This window comes from Pelophylax lessonae (genome assembly GCF_965119305.1).
Source record: "Pelophylax lessonae genome assembly, chromosome: 5".
NCBI classification, from domain to species: Eukaryota; Metazoa; Chordata; class Amphibia; order Anura; family Ranidae; genus Pelophylax; species Pelophylax lessonae.
Window position 1 is genome coordinate 133,837,017 of NC_138772.1, and position 25,103 is coordinate 133,862,119.

Here is a 25,103-nt window from a genome sequence, read left to right on the forward strand (position 1 = left end):
GTAAACACCAAGTGTCAAAAATAGGCCCAGTCTTAAAGTGGATAAATGGACGACTTTGTGTAAAGCGCTACTTGGATGTTAGGCCTATGTATGTGGCCAGGCTGTGAAAAAGTGTTATACATGTGGTATCGCCATACTCAGGAGGAATAGCAGAATGTATTTTGGGGTGCAATTTTTGCTATGTACATGCTATGTGTTAGAAATATTGCATAAATGGACAGCTTTGTGTAAAAAAAAATGTGTTTTCATTTTCTTTCCACATTTTCCAAAAACTTGTGGAAAAAAATGACATATTCAAAAGACTCATTATGCCTCAAAAATTATACGTTGGGCTGTTTGCTTTCCAAAATGGGGTCATTTTATGGGGGTTTCCATTGTCCTGGTGCTCCAGGGCCTTCAAAAGTGCGATAGGTTGTCAGGAAATTATATGTGTAATTTGTGCTCCTAGAATGCGGGACGGTACTACTTGGATGTTAGGCCTCTGTATGTGGCCAGGCTGTGAAAAAGTCTCACACATGTGGTATCGCCATACTCAGGAGGAGTAGTAGAATGTGTTTTGGGGTGTAGTTGCAAGTATACATGTGCTGTGTGAGAGAAATAACCTGTTAATACGGCAATTTGTAAAAAAAAAAAAAAAATCTTCATTTTGCAAAGCATTGTGGGAAAAAATTACAACTTCAAAAAACTCACCATGCCCCTTATTAAATACCTTGGAATGTCTACTTTCCAAAAAGGGGTCATTTAGGGGGTATTTGTACTTTCCTGACTTTTTAGTGTCTCAAGAAATGAGATAGGCCTTCAGTACATCAGGTGTGATCAAGTGTGATCAATTTTCAATGATTCGCACCATAGCTTGTGGACTCTATAACTTTCACAAAGACCAAATAATATACACTTACTTGGGTTATTTTTACCAAAGATAAGTAGCAGTATACATTTTGGCCAAAATTTGTGAAGAAAAATGACTAATTTGCAAAATTTTATGACAGAAACAAAGAAAAATGCGTTTTTTCACGATATTTTCAGTCTTTTTTTATTTATAGCACAAAAAATAAAAAACCCAGTATTGATCAAATACCATCAAAAGAAAGCTCTATTTGTGTGAAAAAAAGGACACAATTTTTGTATGGGTACAGTGTTGCATGACTGAGTAATTCTCAGTCAAAGTGTGAGAGCGCTGAAAGCTGAAAATCGGTCTGGGCAGGAAGGGGGTGAAAGTGCACAGTAGGCAAGTGGTTAAACAGAAGAAAAATAGGGTTCTCTTCTGTTCCAAAAAACGGATCAGAACTGAAAGGACGAAAATCGGATGTCAGCGGATGGTCATCCACTGACATCCGCAATCCCATTGACATGCATTATGTCCGTATTTCATCCGCAAAAAAATGGGATGAAATACGGACATACAGAGCGCCCGTGTGAAAGAGCCCTTACACTGAGGGTCCCTTCGCACCACATGCATTGGGCTTTGTTAGGCTACTTTGTTCAACACAGACCCGGCGCAATAACAAAGTGGAATTGAAATGCGTCACAGTACTCTACAGGGCATGTTAAGGAAAGTAAAGTATTTTGGATCTTACTGTTAAAAAAAAAAATGCGACATATGCTAAATAAATACAAACAGTAAACCTGTACCTACAATATTAGTGTAGCACTACTCCCTTTGGAGCTGCTGGTTACGGGTTCCCCTGGGTTACCATTAGCAACAACATAACAGTTCAACATTTTCCCATGTGTTTTAGCTCAGTCAGGAAACAGTCCAGTAGCTTTGTTTTTTGTGTTTTTATTGATAATTTGGATAGGAGAAGGGAATGAGTGGGATACTCCAACTTATATAACTATGCACAATCTGCTGGGGCGACTGAATATTGCTGAATGCGGCAAGGCTGCTGCTTCACCTTGTCAGTAGCGGTGAAGAGGTAGTTAATGAACTATTGAGATAAACTTTACTATACTGCAGAACAATTTCATGGCCCTTCCTGGCACCCCCTTTTGTTCCTACTCTTCAGGGCTTTTACCACACGGTACTCCCTTTACTATGATACTCCCCGTGTGAGCTAGCTCCTTGATCCCTTGACTTCACTGGAGTGGTCTCCCTTCCTGGGCCAGACCCTTTGGCAAGTCCCCGAGTACTCACAGACACTGTTTTTCCTGAGAGACTCTGCCAGCAACTCCACTGTCAGCACTCTGGATCCTCTGCAGCTCAGCTCCACACCTGGTTCACTAAGCCGAATGCCTTAGACCACCTTTCTCTCACTGCAGGAGGAGAGACAGGTTATATTGAACCTGTTACACTATAAGGGGTAGGACCTCTCCCTGACCCCCTGGGGCACAAAACTCCTGACATGGACATAAGATTCAACTGGTCTGCCTAGCCAGGTGGCCTGGCAGACCCTGTTCCTCTAAATCAGCTAAAGCCGACCTCCAAATACTAGGTCGAAGGGCTCCCATGAAGAGAGACCCCCTCAAGGGCAGGGAAGGAAGGAACCAGAAGGCCACACATCCTCCCCACAGACGCCAGGGCAAGCCCAAGGACTCACACTCTTCATCCTAGTAAGAAAAAAACACACACAAAAGTGAAAGAGTGACAAACAGTGAAGAAAATAAATTAAAATAATTAGGTGACTGTGCAATTTGCAATGGCCATGCCCTGAGGACTGGGATACAAAAATTGCCCCAGACTTAGACAAAAGTGCCAAACCTAAAAGACGCAATGGATAAAAAGTGTTTGAAGCTGTGACCATGTGCGGGTTCACACTGTGAACAAGTGTTACTAAGAAAACCCCTAGGGCAACCACGCCCATGGGGGCACAGACACCGTAGACTCTCTGCCTTCCCAGCCCATGGCCAGACAAGGTAGATCCACTCAAATCAGGAACTGGGCCCATCCAGTTTTCCTGGGGGAATTACTCCCATGCCCTGACAGCCTGCAGGTGCCCTGGTTTCTGTTCCACTCAGTATTCCAGCCATGCATTTCTTTTGCAGGTGCATGGTGGTGCCATTAAATCTTCTTGCTATGGGTGCTCCAAATCATGCACCAAAGCACATAGTGACAAAGTACCAATCGTTTTGGTGCTCTCGATAAAAAAAAAGATGCTTGCACTTCTGCCCTAAACAAGACATGCAAAAAGGCATGTGCACTGCAGCACCTGCATGGGTGTGAATGGAGCCTTAGGCATTGTTCGCAGTGGAAAATGAAACTGCTAAAAAAAATAAAAACTCTAGCTTAGCTATTATATTATCAAGTTAGTCTGGTCTATTGGTCTGTTAATTATACCATTGAATGTTTCATTTCTGTTCCATTTACACAAAATCTTGCTGATCTTACCAGAAACTGAGTACTGTTCTGTGCATTATACAATATTATCAGGAAGTGTGTTAGGGCTACAGAATACCCCCTATGTGTTATGGAAGAGAGGAAAGGGAGGTGTTCTGTATTCCTAACATTCTTCTTGGCCTGGACTGACAGTTCTGTTTCTCCACACAGTATGGTAAGTGAGCATTGTTGCCCTGGGACAAAAAAAAAACTGTTCCTGGCAGGATCACCAGGTATAAATCTAAAAAAAAAAAAAAAAAAAAATCAAAAAAGAAATCTAAATCAGCCATCTCATCTAATTACCAATAAGCTGCAATATACAGTAATACAGGTTTAGATACACTTTAAAGTGGTTGTAAAGCCTCAAGGTTTTTCACCTTAATGCATTCTATGTATTAAGGTGAAAAACGTTCTGTGCTGCAGCTCCTACCAGAGCCCCCCATTTTTCTTACCTGAGCCTGATCCGATCCGATCCAGCCGCTGTGTCACTCCTCATTGGACAGATTGATAGCAGCGGGAGCCATTGGCTCCCGTTGCTGTCAATCAAATCCAATGACACGGGAGCAGGGGGGTTAGGGCAGAGCCCTGCTGTCTGTGTCAATGGGCACAGCAGCGGGACTCAGGAGCGAGCCCACATGGGTGCACCCAGGAAAAGTGGCTTTCCGTAGGGGCACCCGATGAAGAGGAGGGGCCTGGAGCATGGACGGGGCACCCCAGAAGAAGAGGATCAGGGAAGCTCTGTGCGGTAAGTATAGGCATGTTTGGTATATTTATATATATAAAAAAATTAGGATTTACAACCCCTTTAATGATCTGAGGGTTGTGTATTACTGAACAAACCCTCTCTATATGTGGAGAACTTAACATTTAAAATACTGTCAAAATTAATTATCCAATCCTGATGGCTTTTAAAATATTTTGTCACAGGAGAGGAATCAGGTTCACCTCTTAACAGGGTTTATAATGCATCTAATTTAGCTTTATGAGGAGCATTTATCATATCACCTTTCCCATTTTACAGCCATTATATGACAGCAATGATGAAAACCTTGAAACTGCCAATTTAAACCTCAAAGATCAATAGAAGAAAGAGTGTGTGGGGTGAAAATGAGTACACAGAGATTGTTTCCTTTAGGTGCCCAGTTGGTAGGATGACTACATGTTCCGGATTGACGGGACAGTCCCGCAATTGGCAGGTCTGTCCTGGGTCCCGGGCTACTTCATTCCGGGACACTGTACTGTTGTTGGCTATAGGTGGCAAGTGGCACACTGCATCTAGTGGCAAGCTGTGGGTGGCAAGTGGCACACTGCATCTAGTGGCAGGCTATGCGTGGCAAGTGGCACACTGCATCTGGTGGCAAGCTACGGGTGGCAAGTAGCACACTGCATCTGGTGGTAGCCTATGAGTAACAAGTGGCACACTTCATCTGATGGCAGACTGTGGGTGGCAAGTGACACACTGCATCTGGTGGCAGGCTATGGGTGGCAAGTTGCACACTGCATCTGGTGGTCGCCTATGAGTAACAAGTGGCACACTTCATCTGATGGCAGACTGTGGTTGGCAAGTGACACACTGCATCTGATGGCGGGCTATTGGTGGCAAGTGGCACACTGCATCTGGAGGTAGCATATGAGTGGCAACTGACGTACTGCATCTGGTGGCAGGCTACGGGTGGCAAGTGGCACACTGCACCTGGTGGCTGGCTACGGGTGGCAAGTGGCACACTGCATCTGGTGCCAGGCTGTGGGTGGCAAGTGGCACACTGCATCTGATGGCAGGCTGTAGGTGGCAAACGGCACACTGCATCTGGTGGTAGTCTATGAGTGGCAAGTGGCGTACTGCATCTGGTGGCAGGCTACGGGTGGCAAGTGGCACACTGCATCTGGTGGCAGGCTATAGGTAGCAAGTAGCATGGCTATGGGTGGCAAGTGACACACTGCCTCTAATGGCAGGCTATGGGACGCAAGTGACATACCGCATCTGGTGGTAGGCTTTGAGTGGCAAGTGGCAAACTGCATCTCGTGGAAGGCTATGAGTGGTAAGTGGCACACTGCATCTGGTGGCAGGCTACAGGTGGCAAGTGGCACACTGCATCTAGTGGCAGGCTACAGGTGAAAAGTGATACACTGCATCTGGGGGCAGGCCATGGGTGGCAAACGGCACACTACGCCTGATGCCAGACAACGGTGGCAATTGACACACTGCATCTGGTGACAGGCAACGGATACAAGTGACAAGCTGCATCTGGTGACAGACGAAAGTGGCAAGTGAAAGACTGCATCTGGTGGCAGGCAACAGTGGCAAGTGACAAGCTGCATCTGGTGGCAGGCCAAGGTGGCAAGTGACAAGCTGCATCTGGTGGCAGGCAACAGTGGCAAGTGACAAGCTGCATCTGGTGGCAGGCCAAAGTGGCAAGTGACAAACTGCATCTGATGGCAGGCAACGGTGGCAAGTGACAAGCTGCATCTGGTGGCAGGCAAGGGTGGCATATGACAACCTGCAATGGTGGCAGGCAACGATGGCAAGTGATAAGCTGCATCTGGTGGCAGGCGACGATGGCAAGTGACATGCTGCATCTGGTGGCAGGCGACAGTGGCAAGTGACAAGCTGCATCTGGCGGCAGGTAACGGTGGCAAGTGACAAGCTGCACCTGGTGCCAGGCGACGGTGGCATGCCGCATCTGTTGGCAAATAACAAGCTCAGGGTTCCCACTGATTCTGCATTATGGTGAGTTGAACTATTTTATTATATATTACAACGTACTAATAGAAAAAATGTGATTTGATCATCCTGACACTATATCAAGCATGGTGTCGGGATGATTTAAGTGCTAACACCAGCCATTCGCCTAGAAACTCACTCGCCGCCGAATTCCCTGTCAACCCGAGACTACATTCCCCCATTCCCCCCCCCCCCCCCATACTTTTTTTTGGGAAGAGGGAGAAGGGGGGTGTCCCTGAATGGAAATGTGGTCACCCTACCAGCTGGTAATTTTTTGTTCATTGGTTAGACATAGATCGTACTGTTCATTTCTGTTGTGATCCATATTGCTTACAAGTGATTATTCACTTACAGATCATCACTTTCGCGAACTGCACTTTTCTTCAGCTTTGTCAGGTCATAGTACTGCTGTATTGGGAGGCCCCTGGACAACAAAAAAGAAAGTTAGAGTTTCATAGTGTGTGATAGTTTTTTTTTTTAAACATCTAAAAATATGCCTGCTTGTGAAACAAATAATTTGAAAAGAAGTATCAGACATGGACAACATATTACAGTGCCTTGCAAAAGTATTCGGCCCCCTTGAACTTTGGGACCTTTTGCCACATTTCAGGCTTCAAACATAAAGATATAAAACTGTAATTTTTTGTGAAGAATCAACAACAAGTGGGACACAATCATGAAGTGGAACAAAATTTATTGGATATTTCAAACTTTGTTAATGTAGCGGGCATCCTCCCATTTACAATTGTTCATTAGTAGACTGTATAACATTTTGAAGGAACTCGGCTCCATCTAGTGGCCAAACTGCCACACTGCAGCTTGGTGGTTTTCATCAGAAGTTTCTAGTGGCCAAACTGCCACACTGCAGCTTGGTGATGTTCATCAGATACTACGATACCCACAATTCAGTGGGAACACCAGGGTGCATTGCTTCACCGCACAGCCTTTTGGGGGAAGCTTTATAAAGGAAGGGAGGAGCCAGGCTCTCCTCTCTCTTGTCTCCTGACACAACAGCTAGAAGGAAGCAAGTGCTGTGGGCTGATGCTGCGGACTAGGCCTGAAGCCTGAGCCTGAAGTGACGGAGTGGAAGCATTTCATCTGCAGTAAAGGAGCCTTCCCAGAGAACCCATTGATGCTCTGCAGAGACTGGTGTTGCCCACATCTAACCACAAGCGCGGCTGGTGACAGAAATCGGAGGTGGAGAGCTCGGGAAGAAAGAGGCCGTTTGGTGAGCAGGGCACATGCCCAAATCTGTTTCTCGCTTGGAAGAAAGTAACTTTAGCCGGTGCTAACTACACTTCAGATAGTACGCAGTACACTCAGCGGCCTAGTGCACCTTCCAGGAGACTAAGCATTTAAACACAAGTACATAAGGTGTCAGGGGCCTATATATGCACCACTAAGAAGATTAATACGCCCAATTACGCAGTAACATTGCGGGTGATTGTAACCTTTTTTTTTCTCACCCCTTTTGACTATATATCCTTACTTTTGGATTACAAATAGCTTGTGCACCAACGATTGCTAGCGAAGATTCCAAACCAAAAGGAAGGAACTGTGTATGGGATTCAAATAGGTTCTGCCTACCTGATACAAGAGACTAGACGTGTGTAAAGTATAGCCTGAATTGGGTAAAAGAAAGCCTATGAGTTATCTTTTAGTTGCATAAGTATACAAAAATAGCTATCTTAATCATATTGTTTATTATTGTGTCAATAACTTTATCTTTCTTAGTTGACTCTTGTGATGTCTTTTGGAGTCAACTTGTACTTTAACTCTCAGTAAAGCTACTTTGGTTAAGCAAAAGTCTGTGTGTTGCACCTTGTGTCACCCAGAGGGACTGCGGCTGGAGAAAGGTAACAAGTTATTATTACTTATTGGGGTGATATATCCTGAACTGTGTTCTCCTGTAGCCATTTGGTATTATAGTCCCATTTCGTGTCAGTTGTGCCTAGGGAGGGTTCGAGCCAATTTCAGGGGTTGGAAGGCAGGACGTAGACCCAATAATCTAATCAGCAGCTCCTGCGGGGGTGGTGCTACACGTGGGGGCTCGTCCGGGATATCTACGGTCCTGCAACAGTTCCCTCTCAGTGACAAAATCGCTGTTCGCACAGAAATGGACCCTGCCGCTGCAGCCCGGTGGTGCAGAGAAGAAAATGTCCTTATCGGCCATGGTCTGGTGATTGGAATCAAGGGAGAGAACTGGACAGAGGAACAACTACTCTCAGTTCTGAGAACATATTCCAAGGACAGGAAACTTTGGGTGATGGACATGAGGACAGATACCACCAATCAACACACCTACGCATTGTGTGAATGGAAGAAGGGGGTCCCAGATCACTTCAAGGGCACCAGTATAAAAACTATAGATCAAGTAGAGTTATTCCTGATACATCCAGAAGGTGAAGAGGAAGACCCTATACCCACTACTACAGGGGGACTGAGCACAGAAGAAAGTGCCAAAAAGGAGGGATTCAGTGCACCACCTTTGACTACCCTTAGCTCAGAACTATGCGCTGTCCTGGGGGAAATAGTAGCCAAATGTAACAAGGATCCTCCAAACTATCTGATGGCTGGATACAGGAAGCTCAGGACTTTTTCTGGGAAGCAACCTGTACCCTCAGTGGAAGATGGATTCGAGGAGTGGCTAGATAACGCTACTCAGGCCTTGGAGGAGTGGGAGATACCAGAACAGCATAAGAAGCAGCGAATCACAGAGAGTTTGAAGGGGCCTGCATTGGAGGCCGTACGCAACCTCAAGCTAAGCAAGAAGGATTGTACTGCACAAGACTATCTGGATATTCTACAAGATGTGTTTGGCCGGACAGAAAAGGTTACTGAACTTCTTTACCAACTGGAGCACTGTTACCAGAAGGAAGGAGAAAAACTGTCTGAATTCATCGGGCGTCTGGATAGGATCATACATCAGATTCTGTTAAAAAAAGGGTTGGATCCCCGGAAGGTGGATGAGACTCGAGCACAACAGGTGCTGAGGGGAGCTCAACCTCTAGACCCTATTGCTATACTGTTGCGAACTCGCCAGGACGGTGGCATCCTGGAGTACCCTGATCTGATCAGGATGGTCCGGGAAGAAGAGGTCATGTTGGATAACAAAAGGAAGAGCCAAGAACGGGAAACAACCGCCCGAGTTAGAGTGATAAGTGCGGAAGAAGGCGACTCACAAGTTGAGCTCTTAAAGACTCAGGTGTCACAGCTAATAGAAATGGTATCCATCCTGAACAGTCAGGCATCTGCTCTATCTAATAGAAACACAGAAGAGAAGCCTGCTAAACACCCTAGTTCCAGTGTTGAACCAGAACAGAAACCTAGGAGGCCGATAACCTGTTTCAATTGTGGAGGGGTAGGGCATGTCAGAGGAGTATGTCCCAGTCCAGAGGAGGCTGCCTTCAAACACCGCAAGCCGGCGGAAAACTTCAGAGGGCTCCGGTGAAGGAGTCAACCGGGCGCCCAACAGTTTTAATGGACTCCAAGAGATCCCTTAAATTTAAGAGCCACAGTCAGGGAGTAAGGCCCTCTTTAAATGCCTCTCATTCCACGACTTGGGCCGATAAGAGGCGGGAAATCAATGCACACCAGGCCCAGGAGGAGATGAGGCCCGGTAGAAACTCAAAAAGGAAAGGAGTACGGGTGCAGGTAGCTGAGCCCGGCAGAAGGGCTACTCCAAAAGAATTTCCTGTCAAGCTAGTGGGGCCTTCCCCTGTAGTCTCAATCCAAGTGGAAGGAATTTATACAAAGGCTTTACTGGACACAGGAGCCCAGGTGACTCTCCTGTATAGGGATTTCTACGATAGACACCTCAAACATCTGCCCCTGCAGAGGCTGGAAGACCTGGAGATATGGGGTATTGGAACACAAAGTTTTCCCTATGACGGGTATTTGCCAATCAAATTAACTTTTGACCCCTCCTTGGCCGGCAAAGCTGAAACCTTCGATACTTTAGCAGTGGTATGCCCTCGCCCACCAGGGGCCAATAAGAGTTCCCTCATTATAGGGACCAACACTGACCTAGTCAGGCGATTGCTGACACAACTAGTCCAGGGACAGGATGCCCCAACTCTGAAAGTTCATCCCATGTCAAGGCAGGCCTATCAACGTCTAGGTCTGGAACAGAAGGCCCCTGCCGAAGGAGTTGGAAAGATCTGGAAGCTGGATAAAACAGAGAAGGTGTTGCAGCCGGGAGAGGTGACCTGCTTGAGGGCTTCTGTCAAGCTCACTTGGAAGCAGCCAGGCCCTTTCATGGTTCTTGAATCAGGCCCATCGGAGGCACAGAAAGGGATAGAAGTGATCCCCGAAGTGATCCCATTGAAGGCATTACAGAAAAGTCATGGGAAGGTTTTGGTGAGTGTCAGAAATACTGCTACTACTCCGGTGAAGGTGCCGGCCAGGGTGCTGTTGGGCCAGGTGAACCCGGCCACCCCAGTTGCCCCATCAGATTTGAAGAGGGAAGACGGGGGCGAAATCACCATAGAGGAGCTCTGCTCTGGAAATACGGCCCTCCCACCGGAATGGAAGAAGAGAGCCAGGGCCCAACTGATTCGATGGAAAGAAATATTCTCTAGAGATGAATTCGATGTGGGGTGTGCAAAGAGTGCCACCCATAATATCCGTCTACATGAAGATAAACCCTTTCGGGAGAGAGTCCGACGGGTTCCCTTGGGTGACTTAGAAGATCTACGGGAGCAGTTGGGGGAACTCAAGAGAACAGGGATTATTCGAGAATCCAGGAGCCCGTACGCTTCTCCAATAGTGGTAGTCCGGAAGAAAACTGGGTCCCTGAGGCTCTGTATCGACTACCGAACACTGAACAGAAGGACTATTCCAGACCAGTATACCACCCCCCGGATTGAAGACGCTTTACAAAGTTTGTCAGGGGCCAAGTGGTTCAGTGTGATGGACTTGAAGAGCGGATACTACCAGATCCCCATGAACCCTGAGGATAGGGAGAAGACAGCCTTCATCACCCCCGTGGGGTTCTTTGAGTTTAACCGCATGCCTCAAGGGTTGTCAGGAGCCCCAGCCACCTTCCAAAGACTGATGGAGAGAACTGTTGGAGATATGTACCTGATAGAGGTACTGGTATACTTGGATGATATTATTGTGTTCGGCAGAACCCTAGAAGAGCATGAAGAGAGGTTGGAAAAGGTCCTAAAGAGGTTATATGAAGAAGGCCTGAAACTTTCTTCGGAGAAGTGCCAGTTTTACCAGTCCTCGGTCCATTACCTGGGTCACATTGTGTCTGCAGAAGGAGTGTCCACCGACCCAGAGAAGCTGGATGCTGTTACTTCCTGGCCGAGGCCCACAAATGTGACTGAGCTCCGATCATTCCTGGGTTTCTGCTCCTATTACAGGAGATTTGTGGAAGGGTTTGCCAAAATTGCCCGACCCCTCAATGAATTACTCAGAACCGAAGGGGAAGATGATGTTCCAGAACTAGTCAAACCAGTGAAACCCGCCATGGGGCCTAGAAAGCCCAAGGAATCTATTCAGGATCAGTGGACCTCGAAATGTGAGGAAGCCTTCATTCAGTTGAAGAAGAGCCTGACCACTGCCCCTGTGTTGGCCTACGCAGACCCCTCAAAACCCTACGAACTACATGTCGATGCCAGCAGAGATGGGCTAGGTGGGGTGTTGTACCAGGAGCATGACGGTCACCTGCGGCCCGTTGCTTATGTGAGCAGAAGTCTGATACCTTCCGAGAGGAATTACCCCACACACAAGCTGGAATTCCTGGCCTTGAAGTGGGCTGTAGTAGACAAACTGAAAGATTACTTATATGGAGCAGAATTCATAGTCAAAACGGATAATAATCCACTTACCTACCTGCTGACCACTGCCAAACTGGACGCTACAGGACATAGGTGGTTAGCCGCTCTCTCTAGCTTTATGTTCAGTTTAAAATACCGACCAGGTGTTGGGAATAGGGATGCAGACGCCCTCTCCAGAAGGTCTCATGCCCCCAACGATCCTACTGAAGAATGGGCTCACTTGACCTCAGAGGGAGTGCGCGCCCTATGTCAGGGAACGGAATTTCGATCCAGTGGAGGAGCAAGAGCCGAAGAGATTGGGGTCTCAGCTGCTGGAGTACCCAGGTGTTATTGCAGGGTGACCCAGGTTGAAGAAGGTTTGCCTAGGCTATCGAAAGGGGACTTGAGGAAGGAGCAGTTAAAAGACCCTTTGGGGAAACTTTTGCTGAAGGCCATAGAGACTCAGCGCCCTGAGCTGCTTCTAACAGACTCCCCTCGGGAAGCCCGATTGTTGCATAAAGAATGGGACCGGCTACAGATACGCCAAGGGGTGGTCTACCGAAGGGGCCCCTCTGATGATCTGGAAGAGAAGTGGCAACTGTTCCTACCAGCTAAATTCAGGGAAGGAGTCTTGGCTGCTCTCCATGACAATCATGGTCATCTGGGGCCTGAAAGGACTTTCCAACTTGTGAGAGACAGGTTTTACTGGCCCTGTATGCGGGGTGAAGTTGAAGGATACTGTCGTTCTTGTGCTCGCTGCATCCAGAGGAAAACTTTGCCACGTCAAGCAGCCCCAATGGGCCATCTGCAAAGTCAGGGGCCTATGGAACTGGTGTGCATTGATTTCCTTTGCCTGGAGCCTGACTTGAGTGGTCAAGGGAATGTCCTTGTGGTAACAGATCATTTCACCAGATACGCCCAGGCGTTTCCAACAAAAGACCAGAAAGCCACAACAGTGGCCAAAGTATTAGTGGAAAAGTTCTTTGTGCACTATGGTTTACCGCAACGCCTCCATTCAGATCAGGGAAGAGACTTTGAAAGCCGGCTGATTAAGAAGTTGCTAGACTTGTTAGGCATCCAAAAGACTAGGACTACTCCCTACCACCCACAAGGGGATGCTCAGCCTGAACGGTTTAATCGGACTCTTTTGAACATGTTGGGGACCCTGAGCTCAGAAAAGAAACAGCACTGGAGTAAACATGTAGCTGCCATCGTACATGCCTACAATAGTACTGTCAGTGATGTTACAGGATACTCCCCATACCGATTAATGTTCGGGCGGGAGGCTCGGCTGCCAGTGGACTTGGCTTTCGGCATATCACCTGATCACACCTCAGCAGCATCTCACAAGGGGTATGTGGACCGGTTGAGGAAGAGCCTAAAAACGGCCTACGAAAAAGCCCAAGTCTCATCTGATCAACGGGGGCTGAGAAATAAAAGAAACTTTGACCTGAAAGTTAGGATCCAGGATTTGCAGCCAGGGGATAAAGTGTTGTTGAGGAACTTGGGTATCCCTGGGAAACACAAGTTGGCTGACCGTTGGAAATCCCAGCCCTATGTCATCTGTAAGCAGCTGCCAAACCTTCCTGTGTATCAGATTAGGCCGGAAGGGAGAGTGGGCCCACTGAAGACTTGGCATAGGAACCACCTATTACCTCTCTCAGAAGCAGTTCGCCTACCTCCTGACCCAGTCTCACATGAAGTCCCTTCAACGTCTCAAGGGCACAGGCCAGTTACCAGATCTCAAACAGCATTTCCAGATGTGAGGGATGGAGATTCTCCAATTGAAGATCTGGAAGATGAAGAGGAGGTACCTGATTGGATGTGGTCATCTCAGTTACCAGAACCCACGACTGAGTACCTGTCTTCATCCGAACTGGTTGAAAGAGGAACCCTTCGGGCAGAAGCTCCTGAATTTGTGCCTTTCCACATGCTTACAGAAGAAGTAGCTGATGGTGAAGATCCTGAGGAGGAGGTTGCACCTTTCTCTGAAGAAGAATTAACTGCTTCTGAAACCCCAGAGTCCAATGCGTTGGGACTAGAGGAGGAAGCTCTTGAAGAATCCCCAAGAGCGGCTGGTTCCAGCACTTCTAAGATTGTGACTCCCAAAGAACAGAGGGAAAGAAGAGTCATTCACCCACCCAAAAGACTAACTTACGACCAATTGGGGAAATGCTCGGAAGAAGCTGTCCTTACTTCTAAGAGAACTCTTGATCAGCCTAGTTCTTCCACTGCAGATTTAGTGGAGGACAACCCTAGCTCACCCCCAGGCACATCTGTACAAGCCACTCAAGTGTCGGGGGTTTGTGAACAGAACCACCTTCTCTCCCCCAACAATTGGTGGGAGGTTCCGCTGTCGGCCCTGTGTTTTAATGTGCAGTTGTTGGGTTTGAACTCTGCTTCTGATAAGGGACATGGTTTACCGTTGTGCATGAGTTAATTGTTTTTTTTCCAACGTATGTGACAGGATACATGCTGTCGTTATCTTTGGGGACCAAAGTTTCTAAAGTGGGGGGAGTGTGTAGCGGGCATCCTCCCATTTACAATTGTTCATTAGTAGACTGTATAACATTTTGAAGGAACTCGGCTCCATCTAGTGGCCAAACTGCCACACTGCAGCTTGGTGGTTTTCATCAGAAGTTTCTAGTGGCCAAACTGCCACACTGCAGCTTGGTGATGTTCATCAGATACTACGATACCCACAATTCAGTGGGAACACCAGGGTGCATTGCTTCACCGCACAGCCTTTTGGGGGAAGCTTTATAAAGGAAGGGAGGAGCCAGGCTCTCTCTCTTGTCTCCTGACACAACAGCTAGAAGGAAGCAAGTGCTGTGGGCTGATGCTGCGGACTAGGCCTGAAGCCTGAGCCTGAAGTGACGGAGTGGAAGCATTTCATCTGCAGTAAAGGAGCCTTCCCAGAGAACCCATTGATGCTCTGCAGAGACTGGTGTTGCCCACATCTAACCACAAGCGCGGCTGGTGACAGAAATCGGAGGTGGAGAGCTCGGGAAGAAAGAGGCCGTTTGGTGAGCAGGGCACATGCCCAAATCTGTTTCTCGCTTGGAAGAAAGTAACTTTAGCCGGTGCTAACTACACTTCAGATAGTACGCAGTACACTCAGCGGCCTAGTGCACCTTCCAGGATACTAAGCATTTAAACACAAGTACATAAGGTGTCAGGGGCCTATATATGCACCACTAAGAAGATTAATACGCCCAATTACGCAGTAACATTGCGGGTGATTGTAACCTTTTTTTTTCTCACCCCTTTTGACTATATATCCTTACTTTTGGATTACAAATAGCTTGTGCACCAACGATTGCTAGCGAAGATTCCAAACCAAAAGGAAGGAACTGTGTATGGGATTCAAATAGGTTCTGCCTACCTGATACAAGAGACTAGACGTGTGTAAAGTATAGCCTGAATTGGGTAAAAGAAAGCCTATGAGTTATCTTTTAGTTGCATAAGTATACAAAAATAGCTATCTTAATCATATTGTTTATTATTGTGTCAATAACTTTATCTTTCTTAGTTGACTCTTGTGATGTCTTTTGGAGTCAACTTGTACTTTAACTCTCAGTAAAGCTACTTTGGTTAAGCAAAAGTCTGTGTGTTGCACCTTGTGTCACCCAGAGGGACTGCGGCTGGAGAAAGGTAACAAGTTATTATTACTTATTGGGGTGATATATCCTGAACTGTGTTCTCCTGTAGCCATTTGGTATTATAGTCCCATTTCGTGTCAGTTGTGCCTAGGGAGGGTTCGAGCCAATTTCAGGGGTTGGAAGGCAGGACGTAGACCCAATAATCTAATCAGCAGCTCCTGCGGGGGTGGTGCTACATTAACAAATAAAAAACTAATTATTCAGCCCCTTTACTTTCAGTGTAGCAAACGCTCTCCAGAAGTTCAGTGAGGATCTCTGAATGATCCAATGTTGACCTAAATGACTAATGATGATAAATAGAATCCACCTGTGTGTAATCAAGTCTCCGTATAAATGCACCTGCACTGTGATAGTCTCAGAGGTCCGTTTTAAAGTGCAGAGAGCATCATGAAGAACAAGGAACACACCAGGCAGGTCTGAAATACTGTTGTGGAGAAGTTTAAAGCCGGATTTGGATACAAAAAGATTTCCCAAGCTTTAAACATCCCAAGGAGCACTGTGCAAGCGATAATATTGAAATGGAAGGAGTATCAGACCACTGCAAATCTACGAAGACCTGGCCGTCCCTCTAAACTTTCAGCTCATACAAGGAGAAGATTGATCAGAGATGCAGCCAAGAGGCCCATGATCACTCTGGATGAACTGCAGAGATCTACAGCAGAAGTGGGAGACTCTGTCCATAGGACAACAATCAGTCGTATACTGCACAAATCTGGCCTTTATGGAAGAGTGGCAAGAAGAAAGCCATTTCTTAAAGATATCCATAAAAAGTGTTGTTTAAAGTTTACCACAAGCCACCTGGGAGACACACCAAACATGTGGAAGAAGGTGCTCTGGTCAGATAAAACCAAAATCAAACTTTTTGGCTACAATGCAAAATGTTATGTTTTGGCAGCATCATGGTTTGGGCCTGCTTTTCTTCAGCAGGGACAGGGAAGATGGTTAAAATTGATGGGAAGATGGATGGAGCCAAATACAGGACCATTCTGGAAGAAAACCTGATGAAGTCTGCAAAAGACCTGAGACTGGGACGGAGGTTTGTCTTCCAACAATACAATGATCCAAAACATAAAGCAAAATCTACAATGGAATGGTTCACAAATAAACATATTCAGGTGTTAGAATGGCCAAGTCAAAGTCCAGACCTGAATCCAATCGAGAATCTGTGGAAAGAACTGAAAACTGCTGTTCACAAACGCTCTCCATCCAACCTCACTGAGCTCGAGCTGTTTTGCAAGGAGGAATGGGCAAAAATTTCAGTCTCTTAAGTGGTCTCTCAAAACTGATAGAGACATACCCCAAGCGACTTACAGCTGTAATCGCAGCAAAAGGTGGCGCTACAAAGTATTAACTTAAAGAGGTTGTAAACTCGTTTGTTTTTTTTTTTTACACCCTGCAAGAGAAAGACATAATGAGCTAGTATGCATCGCATACTAGCTCATTATGCAATACTTACCTTAGAACGAGCCCCTGCCGTGCCGCTCACTCACCTCTATGACGGGCGACATGTCCAGTCGCCCGTCTTCCGGGATCACGGCATCCGGCCATCTGATCGACCAGAGCCGTGGTGACGTCACTCCCGCGCACGCGCGCGGGAGCCGACAATCACGGCATGGGACTCTGAAGGAACAGCACGATCGGCCGTTCCTTCAGAGCGCATGCGCCAGTGACGTCACTGGCGGCATGTAAGGTAAATATCTCCTAAACGGTACATGTTTAGGAGATATTTACAGTACCTATAGGTAAGCCTTATCATAGGCTTACCTATAGGTACAAGTTGTAGAGGAGGGTTTACTTCCTCTTTAAGGGGGCTGAATAATTTTGCACGCCCAATTTTTCAGTTTTTTATTTGTTAACAAAGTTTGAAATATCCAATAAATTTCGTTCCACTTCATGATTGTGTCCCACTTGTTGTTGATTCTTCACAAAAAATTACAGTTTTATATCTTTATGTTTGAAGCCTGAAATGTGGCAAAAGGTTGCAAAGTTCAAGGGGGCTGAATACTTTCGCAAGGCACTGTATATGGATAAAAGCTAAGTTTAGGTAAAAAAAGAAATAAAAATAAACAGGGATGGTACTTACATTTAAGGTGACATATCCCTTTTGCTAGTGCTGGCTTTTCTGGTAAGTCCTCTGCCCCCCTCCCATTCCTTTTGATGCTTTGAGTGTTAATATGAGTGCCGGACCTGTTCACTGTTTGCGTGCTCAGGGGACCGATGTGCAAGTTTGCCTTTTCGTGCAAGCACAGGGGGACGGGGCACTTAACATTTTTTTTTTTTATTTAATCATTTTTTACATTTTTTCAAATTTTTATACGGTTGCTTTAATTTTTTTTATCACTTTTATTGCTGTCACAAGGAATGTAAACATCCAATGTGACTGCAATAGGCATGTGACAGGTACTCTATATGGAGAGATCTGGGGATTCAAAACACCAAGATCTGGGTTTTTTAATGCTTTTGATTTTTTTTTTTTTAAATGGCTCTGTTGACAAAACTGGAAGTGATGTAAAGTCCTAGTTAATGGGTAGGGGGTATCCCTTTAACCCAAGGAAGGCCAGTAAGCTGCTGGGTTGCTTTTACAAGAGAGGTATCCGCCGCCTCTTAAAACGGTACCTGGGTGATGCATTATCTTGGTATGACCACGGAAAGTTCAGCGATGTACAGGTAAAAAAGATTCCAATAAAAAATACATACCATACCCATGTGCACCATGTAGTTCCATGGATTAATAGAGCCCTAAAGGCAGTGATGGGGTGGTCCCTTTCATCGACAAGGGGCACCAGATCTGCCAATCACTCATACAAGCTGAGCATAATCTTGCACAGTTGTACAGGCTCATGTTTCGTACAGAAGTTACTTTTGATTTCACTGTACACTGTGAGCTTCTCATAGTGTGTATTAGAAGCTGCAGGGAGATTACACCTATACCTTACTACTACCTACTGTAGTGTGATAATATGACAATTACAGGTTTATTTGCTTAGAAGTTACAAAGTCTAAAGGAGTGTACACAGGAGCTTTGAAAACTTGACTTATTTCCTTTAGTGTTTACCAACCAATCAGGAGCCTAGCACTCTCATTTTTAAACCATTATTTACACCGTTAACAACTTTTAAACTGTTTTGAATACTCCAATAGAAAAAATATAGTACGTAACATTCTTAACAATATACTGCTCCAAAATTAAAACGTCATTATGTTTACCATCTTCCCATAACATACATTTATAAATTGAATTCCAGGTATGGATATTTTTGCATTGTTATATTGGTCCAGCTTAGAGCAACGTAACTATGCATATAGCATACCTGTGTAATTCCTGGGGAAGCTGGTAATCACACAGAACAATAGATAGACATGTGATTCATGCTGAAAATTTACAGTGAGAGTCAATTGTGTAAAGCTGCTTTAGATTTGACTTGGTACATACAACATGCAAGAACAAGTTCAAGCAACATACTTGAGAAGCGCTTAATGAGGAAGTCAAGCATATAATCTTGGCTATTTTTTACTATGTAAGAGATTAAATTGCATTTTTAGGTTGGACATATGAACTATTTTTTTTTTTGTATATATCATAAAGACTTGTAAGAACACTTGACAGATGTTCAAAATCGTATTCTAGCTAATTCTCATACATCTGCTACTCTGGTGTCATCTAGTGGCAGCATTTTGGAATTCCAGTTAACCTACAATTCCCACAGCAATATTTTATGAGAAATATGCTGCCCTCCAGTGGTCAAATGTAAAACTTCCTTTCTACCTAAATAGATAAAAATGATTTTCAAATATATTTAGTTTTAATATATAATTACAAATGAAGATGTATATATAATCTAGGGACCACCCACTAAAACTGACATCTTTCCATCATATATAGGCAACTAATAAGAATAGCAGAGAGAGGATGGGATTGCCACCTATTTGTTTGTGTTTAGAGAGCAAACACAAATATCGAAACTGTTTTGATCTCATAGTGATTAAAAATATGAATAACTCTCCTAAGCTTTCAATGCATGCTCACAAAATGTTTTGAATCTCAATGCAACCTGTCTTTTTTATAAATAATTATAATTGTATACTGTAAGGTGTAGGACCTACTAAACTGTGTGGATCTGACTGCAATATTGATGTTATGATAAGAAAGGCATATAAAGTGGCAGAATGAAAGACCTCTCCTGGGTGACTTGGCTAAAGCCGGCAGGGACCAGCCGAATTTTAGTCCATATGTGGCCACTGCCGCTGAACATAATTTAATCTATCGATCAACTACTGTAAAACAGACCTGTTGTAAAAAATCTGCCTAATCAGGGGCCATTCATCTAGTTTTAAGTTTATTGTGGACTAGACTCTTCCATTATTCTATCTGACCCAAATTGCATACCATGGACATGGTTACAGACATTTCTACATATTTACAGAAAACTAAGTTTAGAAAATCAAGAAACTATTTAATCTGCCAAAAGGACCCAATAAAGACCAGGCAAATAGTTAAAGATTAATTTTCCTTGTGCACTGTAATACGTATCCAGCAAGCCTACAGTAGTATGGGCTTCATTCTCCTTTAGAAGTTTGTGCTCACTTATTGCTTCAGTGGCATAAGTTTCCAGAGAAACAGTTTACTGAGTTACCAGCTAGTCGTTTATCACCTTTGTGCAGCAAAGCAGAGTTTGGTCCTTGAGTTCTTTCTGCTGCTATGAGGGATCAATAAATTTCTGGTTGGCTGGCAGAATTGTCTCTTTTCATTTAGTTGCATACAGTACCCATCATATGCTGACACAAAGATAGGAAAACTGAAAATTGTTATATGATACTGTAGTTTTCCCTTAGTTTTAGGTCATAAAATTCCTGCTCTGTGCAAATCCCCCCCCCCCCCCGTATAGGAACATGACTGCATTGGATCTGGAATATATTTAAAGGAGAAGTACAGCCAAACCTAATTTAGCTGTACTTGTCCTGTGGATCACAGGAGTGCAGTTCGTTCTGCATTCCTGTGACCTGTTTTCAGCAGACAGTGGGCTGAAGCCCGCTGTCGTCTGACATCACAGAGCCGGTCAAGGCTTGGGCAAGCTTGCGAAAATAAAGTCAGATCCACCCACATGCCTGGACCTGCACCCGGCTCAGCCTCTCAACGAGCCGCTGAGAGCCTGAGCTGGCCGCCCCCGCCTCGTCCACAGTCCAGTGCTTCAGTGAATGTGGGGTGGGGGGATGGCAGAGCAGAGAGCTGGTGACTGAGAACCGAGTGATCAGCGTTTTTTGATCGCTCGGTTCTCAGTGTAAAGACCAGCAGGGGACCGATGCAGCATGGAACCGATGCTGCATCCAACTAGGTAAATATGATTGCGAAAAGAAAATACCCCCCATACTTCTCTTTTAACTCAGATGCAATTGGTGCTTAGCAGAGTTTACAGCATCCAGAAAATGAACACTTTAACAGAATAAAGTTAAAATATATCTCTAGGTAAAACTTTTTTTAATTTTAGTTTTGAATAGAGAGGGGAAGAGTTAGACCCTTTGTCATATTTTTATTGTTGTCCATGTTTATTGGGGCTATTCACATCACTGTCTATATTGGTGACACTGCATCATCTAAAAGAAAGTGGGGGAAAATCCAAAATTTTAGATTTGTCCCTAGAACAAGAAGTAAGAGCTAATCATCAATGGAGGCAACTGCTTTCTCCTTATTTTGGGAGATTTCCTTTAATTTTCTGTTGTGCCTCCAAAGGACAAAATGAACAGAAATTTCCCCAGTGGTACACAGACAGTAAAAAAAAAAAATCTGCCAAGGGTTTTAACCCTTCCCTACTGTATCCAAAGCTAAAAAAAACTTTTGCCTGTACATACATTTTAGGGCACATTTACATTTGTTATAATAAATAACCTCTTGCTGCCAATGTAAGGCACATGTGCAGTGTTAAAGAAGGTGGACTTTAATGCCCACACACTGCAAATATTCATCCATGCACAGCAGAGCTTTCTGTGCTGAGAAGAGCACAGTGACCAAGCTGTCCAGGGCAGCTCTCAGTCCGTACTACTGTGACACCCAATCACACTGGTCACACGTTTGGCTGCTCCTTCCTGCCCTTCTGGTGTACAAGCCCTGTTAAAGGAACACCAGGGCTGGAAGGGTTAAAATCAATTCTGAGAAACTATTACACAAACATAAATCATATTCCAAAAGGTGCAGCTTGCTTGAAGCCCAAAGATGGCGAGGAGTACCTTGGCCAGGGATCCCCTCCATATCCATAGTGCTTGTGTCCCTTTGCTTCCAGTGGAGGAGGTTCTGTCTTTGGACGGTGATCAGGTGGGAGGGACACAGCTCCTACCCCTCCATATTCTCTTTCTCTGCCCCATGGGAGTCTTGATACCACAGGCGTGGATGAACGATATTCATTATATCTATGTGTATAGAAAAATAATTTATTTTTGTTTGTGTATGAGCATAGGACATGAATATACAGGTAAATCATGCAAGTCCAAAAATACAAGTGGAGCATGTGTCATAAGATCTAAGTAAAGAATAATCTAAACAACAGAAATGTTAGAACATCCAGAGATGGTTAAAATGAATCAAAGAATCTAAAATTGATTAATTAAATAAATTAAATTTGATTTGGCAACTGCAGATTGCTGCCAATTAAATTATCTTTCATAGATTGGTCTAAAATATTACTTTTCTAGATTTAAAACATTGAATACTCATTTTCTGGTCTCTTTGAACTACAGTTTTTTTTATATTTAAAGCCCCACTCTGGGCTGCTGTTAAATGTACCCATTCAGAACGGTCCAATTCCCCCTACCCTTCCTCGCACTGCATGAATAAAATGCTTTTTTGGATTGGGGGGGAGCAGTTCATTGAAATACATACCTTATTCCTTGCTCCCACAGGCTACCTCTGCATCTGGGCCCCCAAAACTGCTTCACCTTGCTGCCTGGATGATCACATCTCTCTGACGTCATCATGTACAACAGACTCAGGGACAGAGAGGGCACACTTACAACCTGGGATTATTGAAGTGAATTGAGTAAGATAGTGCTGGTTGTTGGGAGAGTGAGGAATAAGGTAAGTATTACTTACATAAGTTAAAGCGTAGTTCCACCCAAAAGTAGAACTTCCGCTTTAGTTAGTTCTAACCCCCTGACATGCCACATTTGGCATGTCATTTTTTTGGGGGGGAGCAGCTACCTAGTTTTGACAGGTACCCGCTCCCACTTCCGCTCGGAGCGCCGCGGCGCCCTGAGCGGAAGTTCTCCTCTCCCCCTCCCTCCCTGCAATCTTCTGGGACATGTCAGAGGTCCCAGAAGATTGCCGGCCCAATCACGACGCGTAGCGCAACTCGCGCATGCGCAGTGCGTACCTGGCTGTGAAGCCGCAAACTGTCACAGCCGGGTGCCCACACCAGTGATGCCGGCGCCGCAGAGCAGAGAGGGAGAAGAGCGAGGCTTCGGGCGGCCGCATCGCTGGACCGTGGGACAGGTGAGTGTGTGTTTAGGCTGGAACTCCACTTTAATATACTTACCTCCCCCAAGTCAAATAAGCTTTTAACCCATGTAGTGCAGAGGTGGGGGGGGGGGATCTCATTGCATGGATAATTATAACAGCAGCCTGGGGTGGGGCTTTATTTGCTAATTCTTGAGTGCACTTTTGTATAGCAACCAGAACTTATCCATTTTTTGTCAGGATAAAATAGATTCTGGTTGCTATGAGCTAGCAGACTCTGGGGTTGATTTACTAAAGTCAAATAGACTGTGCACTCTGCAATTGCAGTTGGTCCAGAGCTTGGTAAATGAGGTCAAGCTTCACTTTGCAAAGGATACTCAATCATGTACAAGGAAAATTTTAAAAAAGCATTTTTTCTTGCACATGATTGGATGATGGAAGTCAGCAGAGCTTCTGCTCATTTACTAATCTCTAGAGCAACTACACTAGCAGAATGCAACTGCCCAGTCTATTTGCCTTTAATAAGTCAGCCCCTAGGTTACCAACATAAAAATTTCAGGTAATAGCTCAGAAAAAGTAAGGGTTTTAAATTCTTACTTGCAGGGCTCATCCTTTCAATAAATTATTTTTTATTCACTTTTATTTACTTAAAAAAACCCATCCCTCCTTGCATAGCTTTCTCTTCCACTTGGAGCCCCCCCCCTCTGCTGGGATCAGACAATTGCTCAGCAGGAGAACATCCCCTGTCAGCACTGTCTGTGTTGATGGGGGAATCGCACGAAATTTGCATCGTCTATGGCCTGCCTTAATATCACGTCTTTAGAGATACCCAAGATAACCATAATCAAATAAAAATTCTGTACTTAGGCTCCATCCAAGAAAAACAAAATGATCCATTAATAAAGTTGTTCAGATATGATAACCAACTTTAACAATCTAAGTAACTGCAGACTGCAAACAAATATGTCATGCATAAAAGAGAACACGTCATTAGCAAACAAACTGATGCAATAAAGTTTAGATATGATAACCAACTTTTACAACCTAGGTAATTGCAGACTGCAAATATGGTGTGCATAAAAGAGAACATATTGGCACTAGTAAACAAATTAATGAGATAAAGTTTTATGTTTGTACCTGTGTATAGGATAAGCTTGACCAATGGTAAAAAGATAAGACATGTATTTATTTATACAGTATATTATGTCTGTTGGAACCCCCTGGAGATTCCATTCATTTAATTCATATTTAATAGACTTGACCAGTCAAGAGTTGATGATGAATTTCATATCCACCTCCAGGAACTGCTAATGTCCTAGCAACTGACATGCAAACATATCTCTAATGCATCATACTTACAGTGCAAGGTTCCAGCAAACCATGAAGGAATTTACCAGGACTTTACAGTATGGGGTTCATTTACTAAAGCTAGAAAGGGCAAAATTAGTCATAATTCTGCAGAGAAACCAATCCGTTTCTAACCTTAGCTTGTTTAAATAAGCTTTAGCAATAAAATCTGGAAGCTGATTGGGTTTTCTCAGGGCTTTTTTTCTCAGAGAATAGGTGCAGGAACTCTCACTTTTGGAGTTACCCCTTGTCTCCGCCCCCTACCTACCTCTGAGCACCGTACCTAGGTTCCACCCTCTACCCACCTCCCAGTACTGCCCCTTTTAGAGAATACAGAATCAAGTATCATTTGTAGTACTAAGTAATTTGTATGGGATTTGTTAAAAATAACAAGAAAAGCAGTAAAATAACAACAAAGGACACCCCCAGCAACAGTAGATCCCACCAGCAACAATGGACCAAACACAACAAAATATACCCAGCAACAATAGACCCTCAGCAGCAACAACAGATCCCCCACAGACAGCATCAATAGACTCTCCAGCAGCCATTTACAATAGATGGTTTCCTCAACAGTAGATCCCTCTCAGCAACAACTGACCCCCCCCCGCACAACATAAGACCAACCCCAGCAACAACAGACCCCTCTGTAAAAATAGATCCCTTCCGGAGACAATAGGCCCCCAGCAGCAACAGTAGACCTCACCAGCAACAATAAACCCCCCCACAAAAATATATCACCTCCAGCAACAATAGATCCCCGACCAGCCAGCATCAAAAGACACCCGTAGCAAAGCCCAGTACCCCTTGCCATTACATACATTCAATGCTGGAGGTGCCGGAACTGCGT

At 44.8% G+C, this 25,103-nt stretch overlaps 1 protein-coding gene across 1 annotated transcript in view; it reads right to left on the bottom strand.

The window, feature by feature from the left end:
- SPMIP4 (sperm microtubule inner protein 4) overlaps positions 1-25,103 on the bottom strand; it is a 79,182-nt gene that overhangs the window by 36,637 nt on the left and 17,442 nt on the right. Inside the window, exons 2-3 of the mRNA XM_082259783.1 lie at positions 21,685-21,864; positions 6,388-6,459 (exon numbers count right to left, since the gene is read on the bottom strand). Of these exons, the coding sequence (XP_082115909.1) occupies positions 6,388-6,459; positions 21,685-21,864 (252 nt within the window). The remainder of the gene's footprint in view (positions 1-6,387; positions 6,460-21,684; positions 21,865-25,103) is intronic.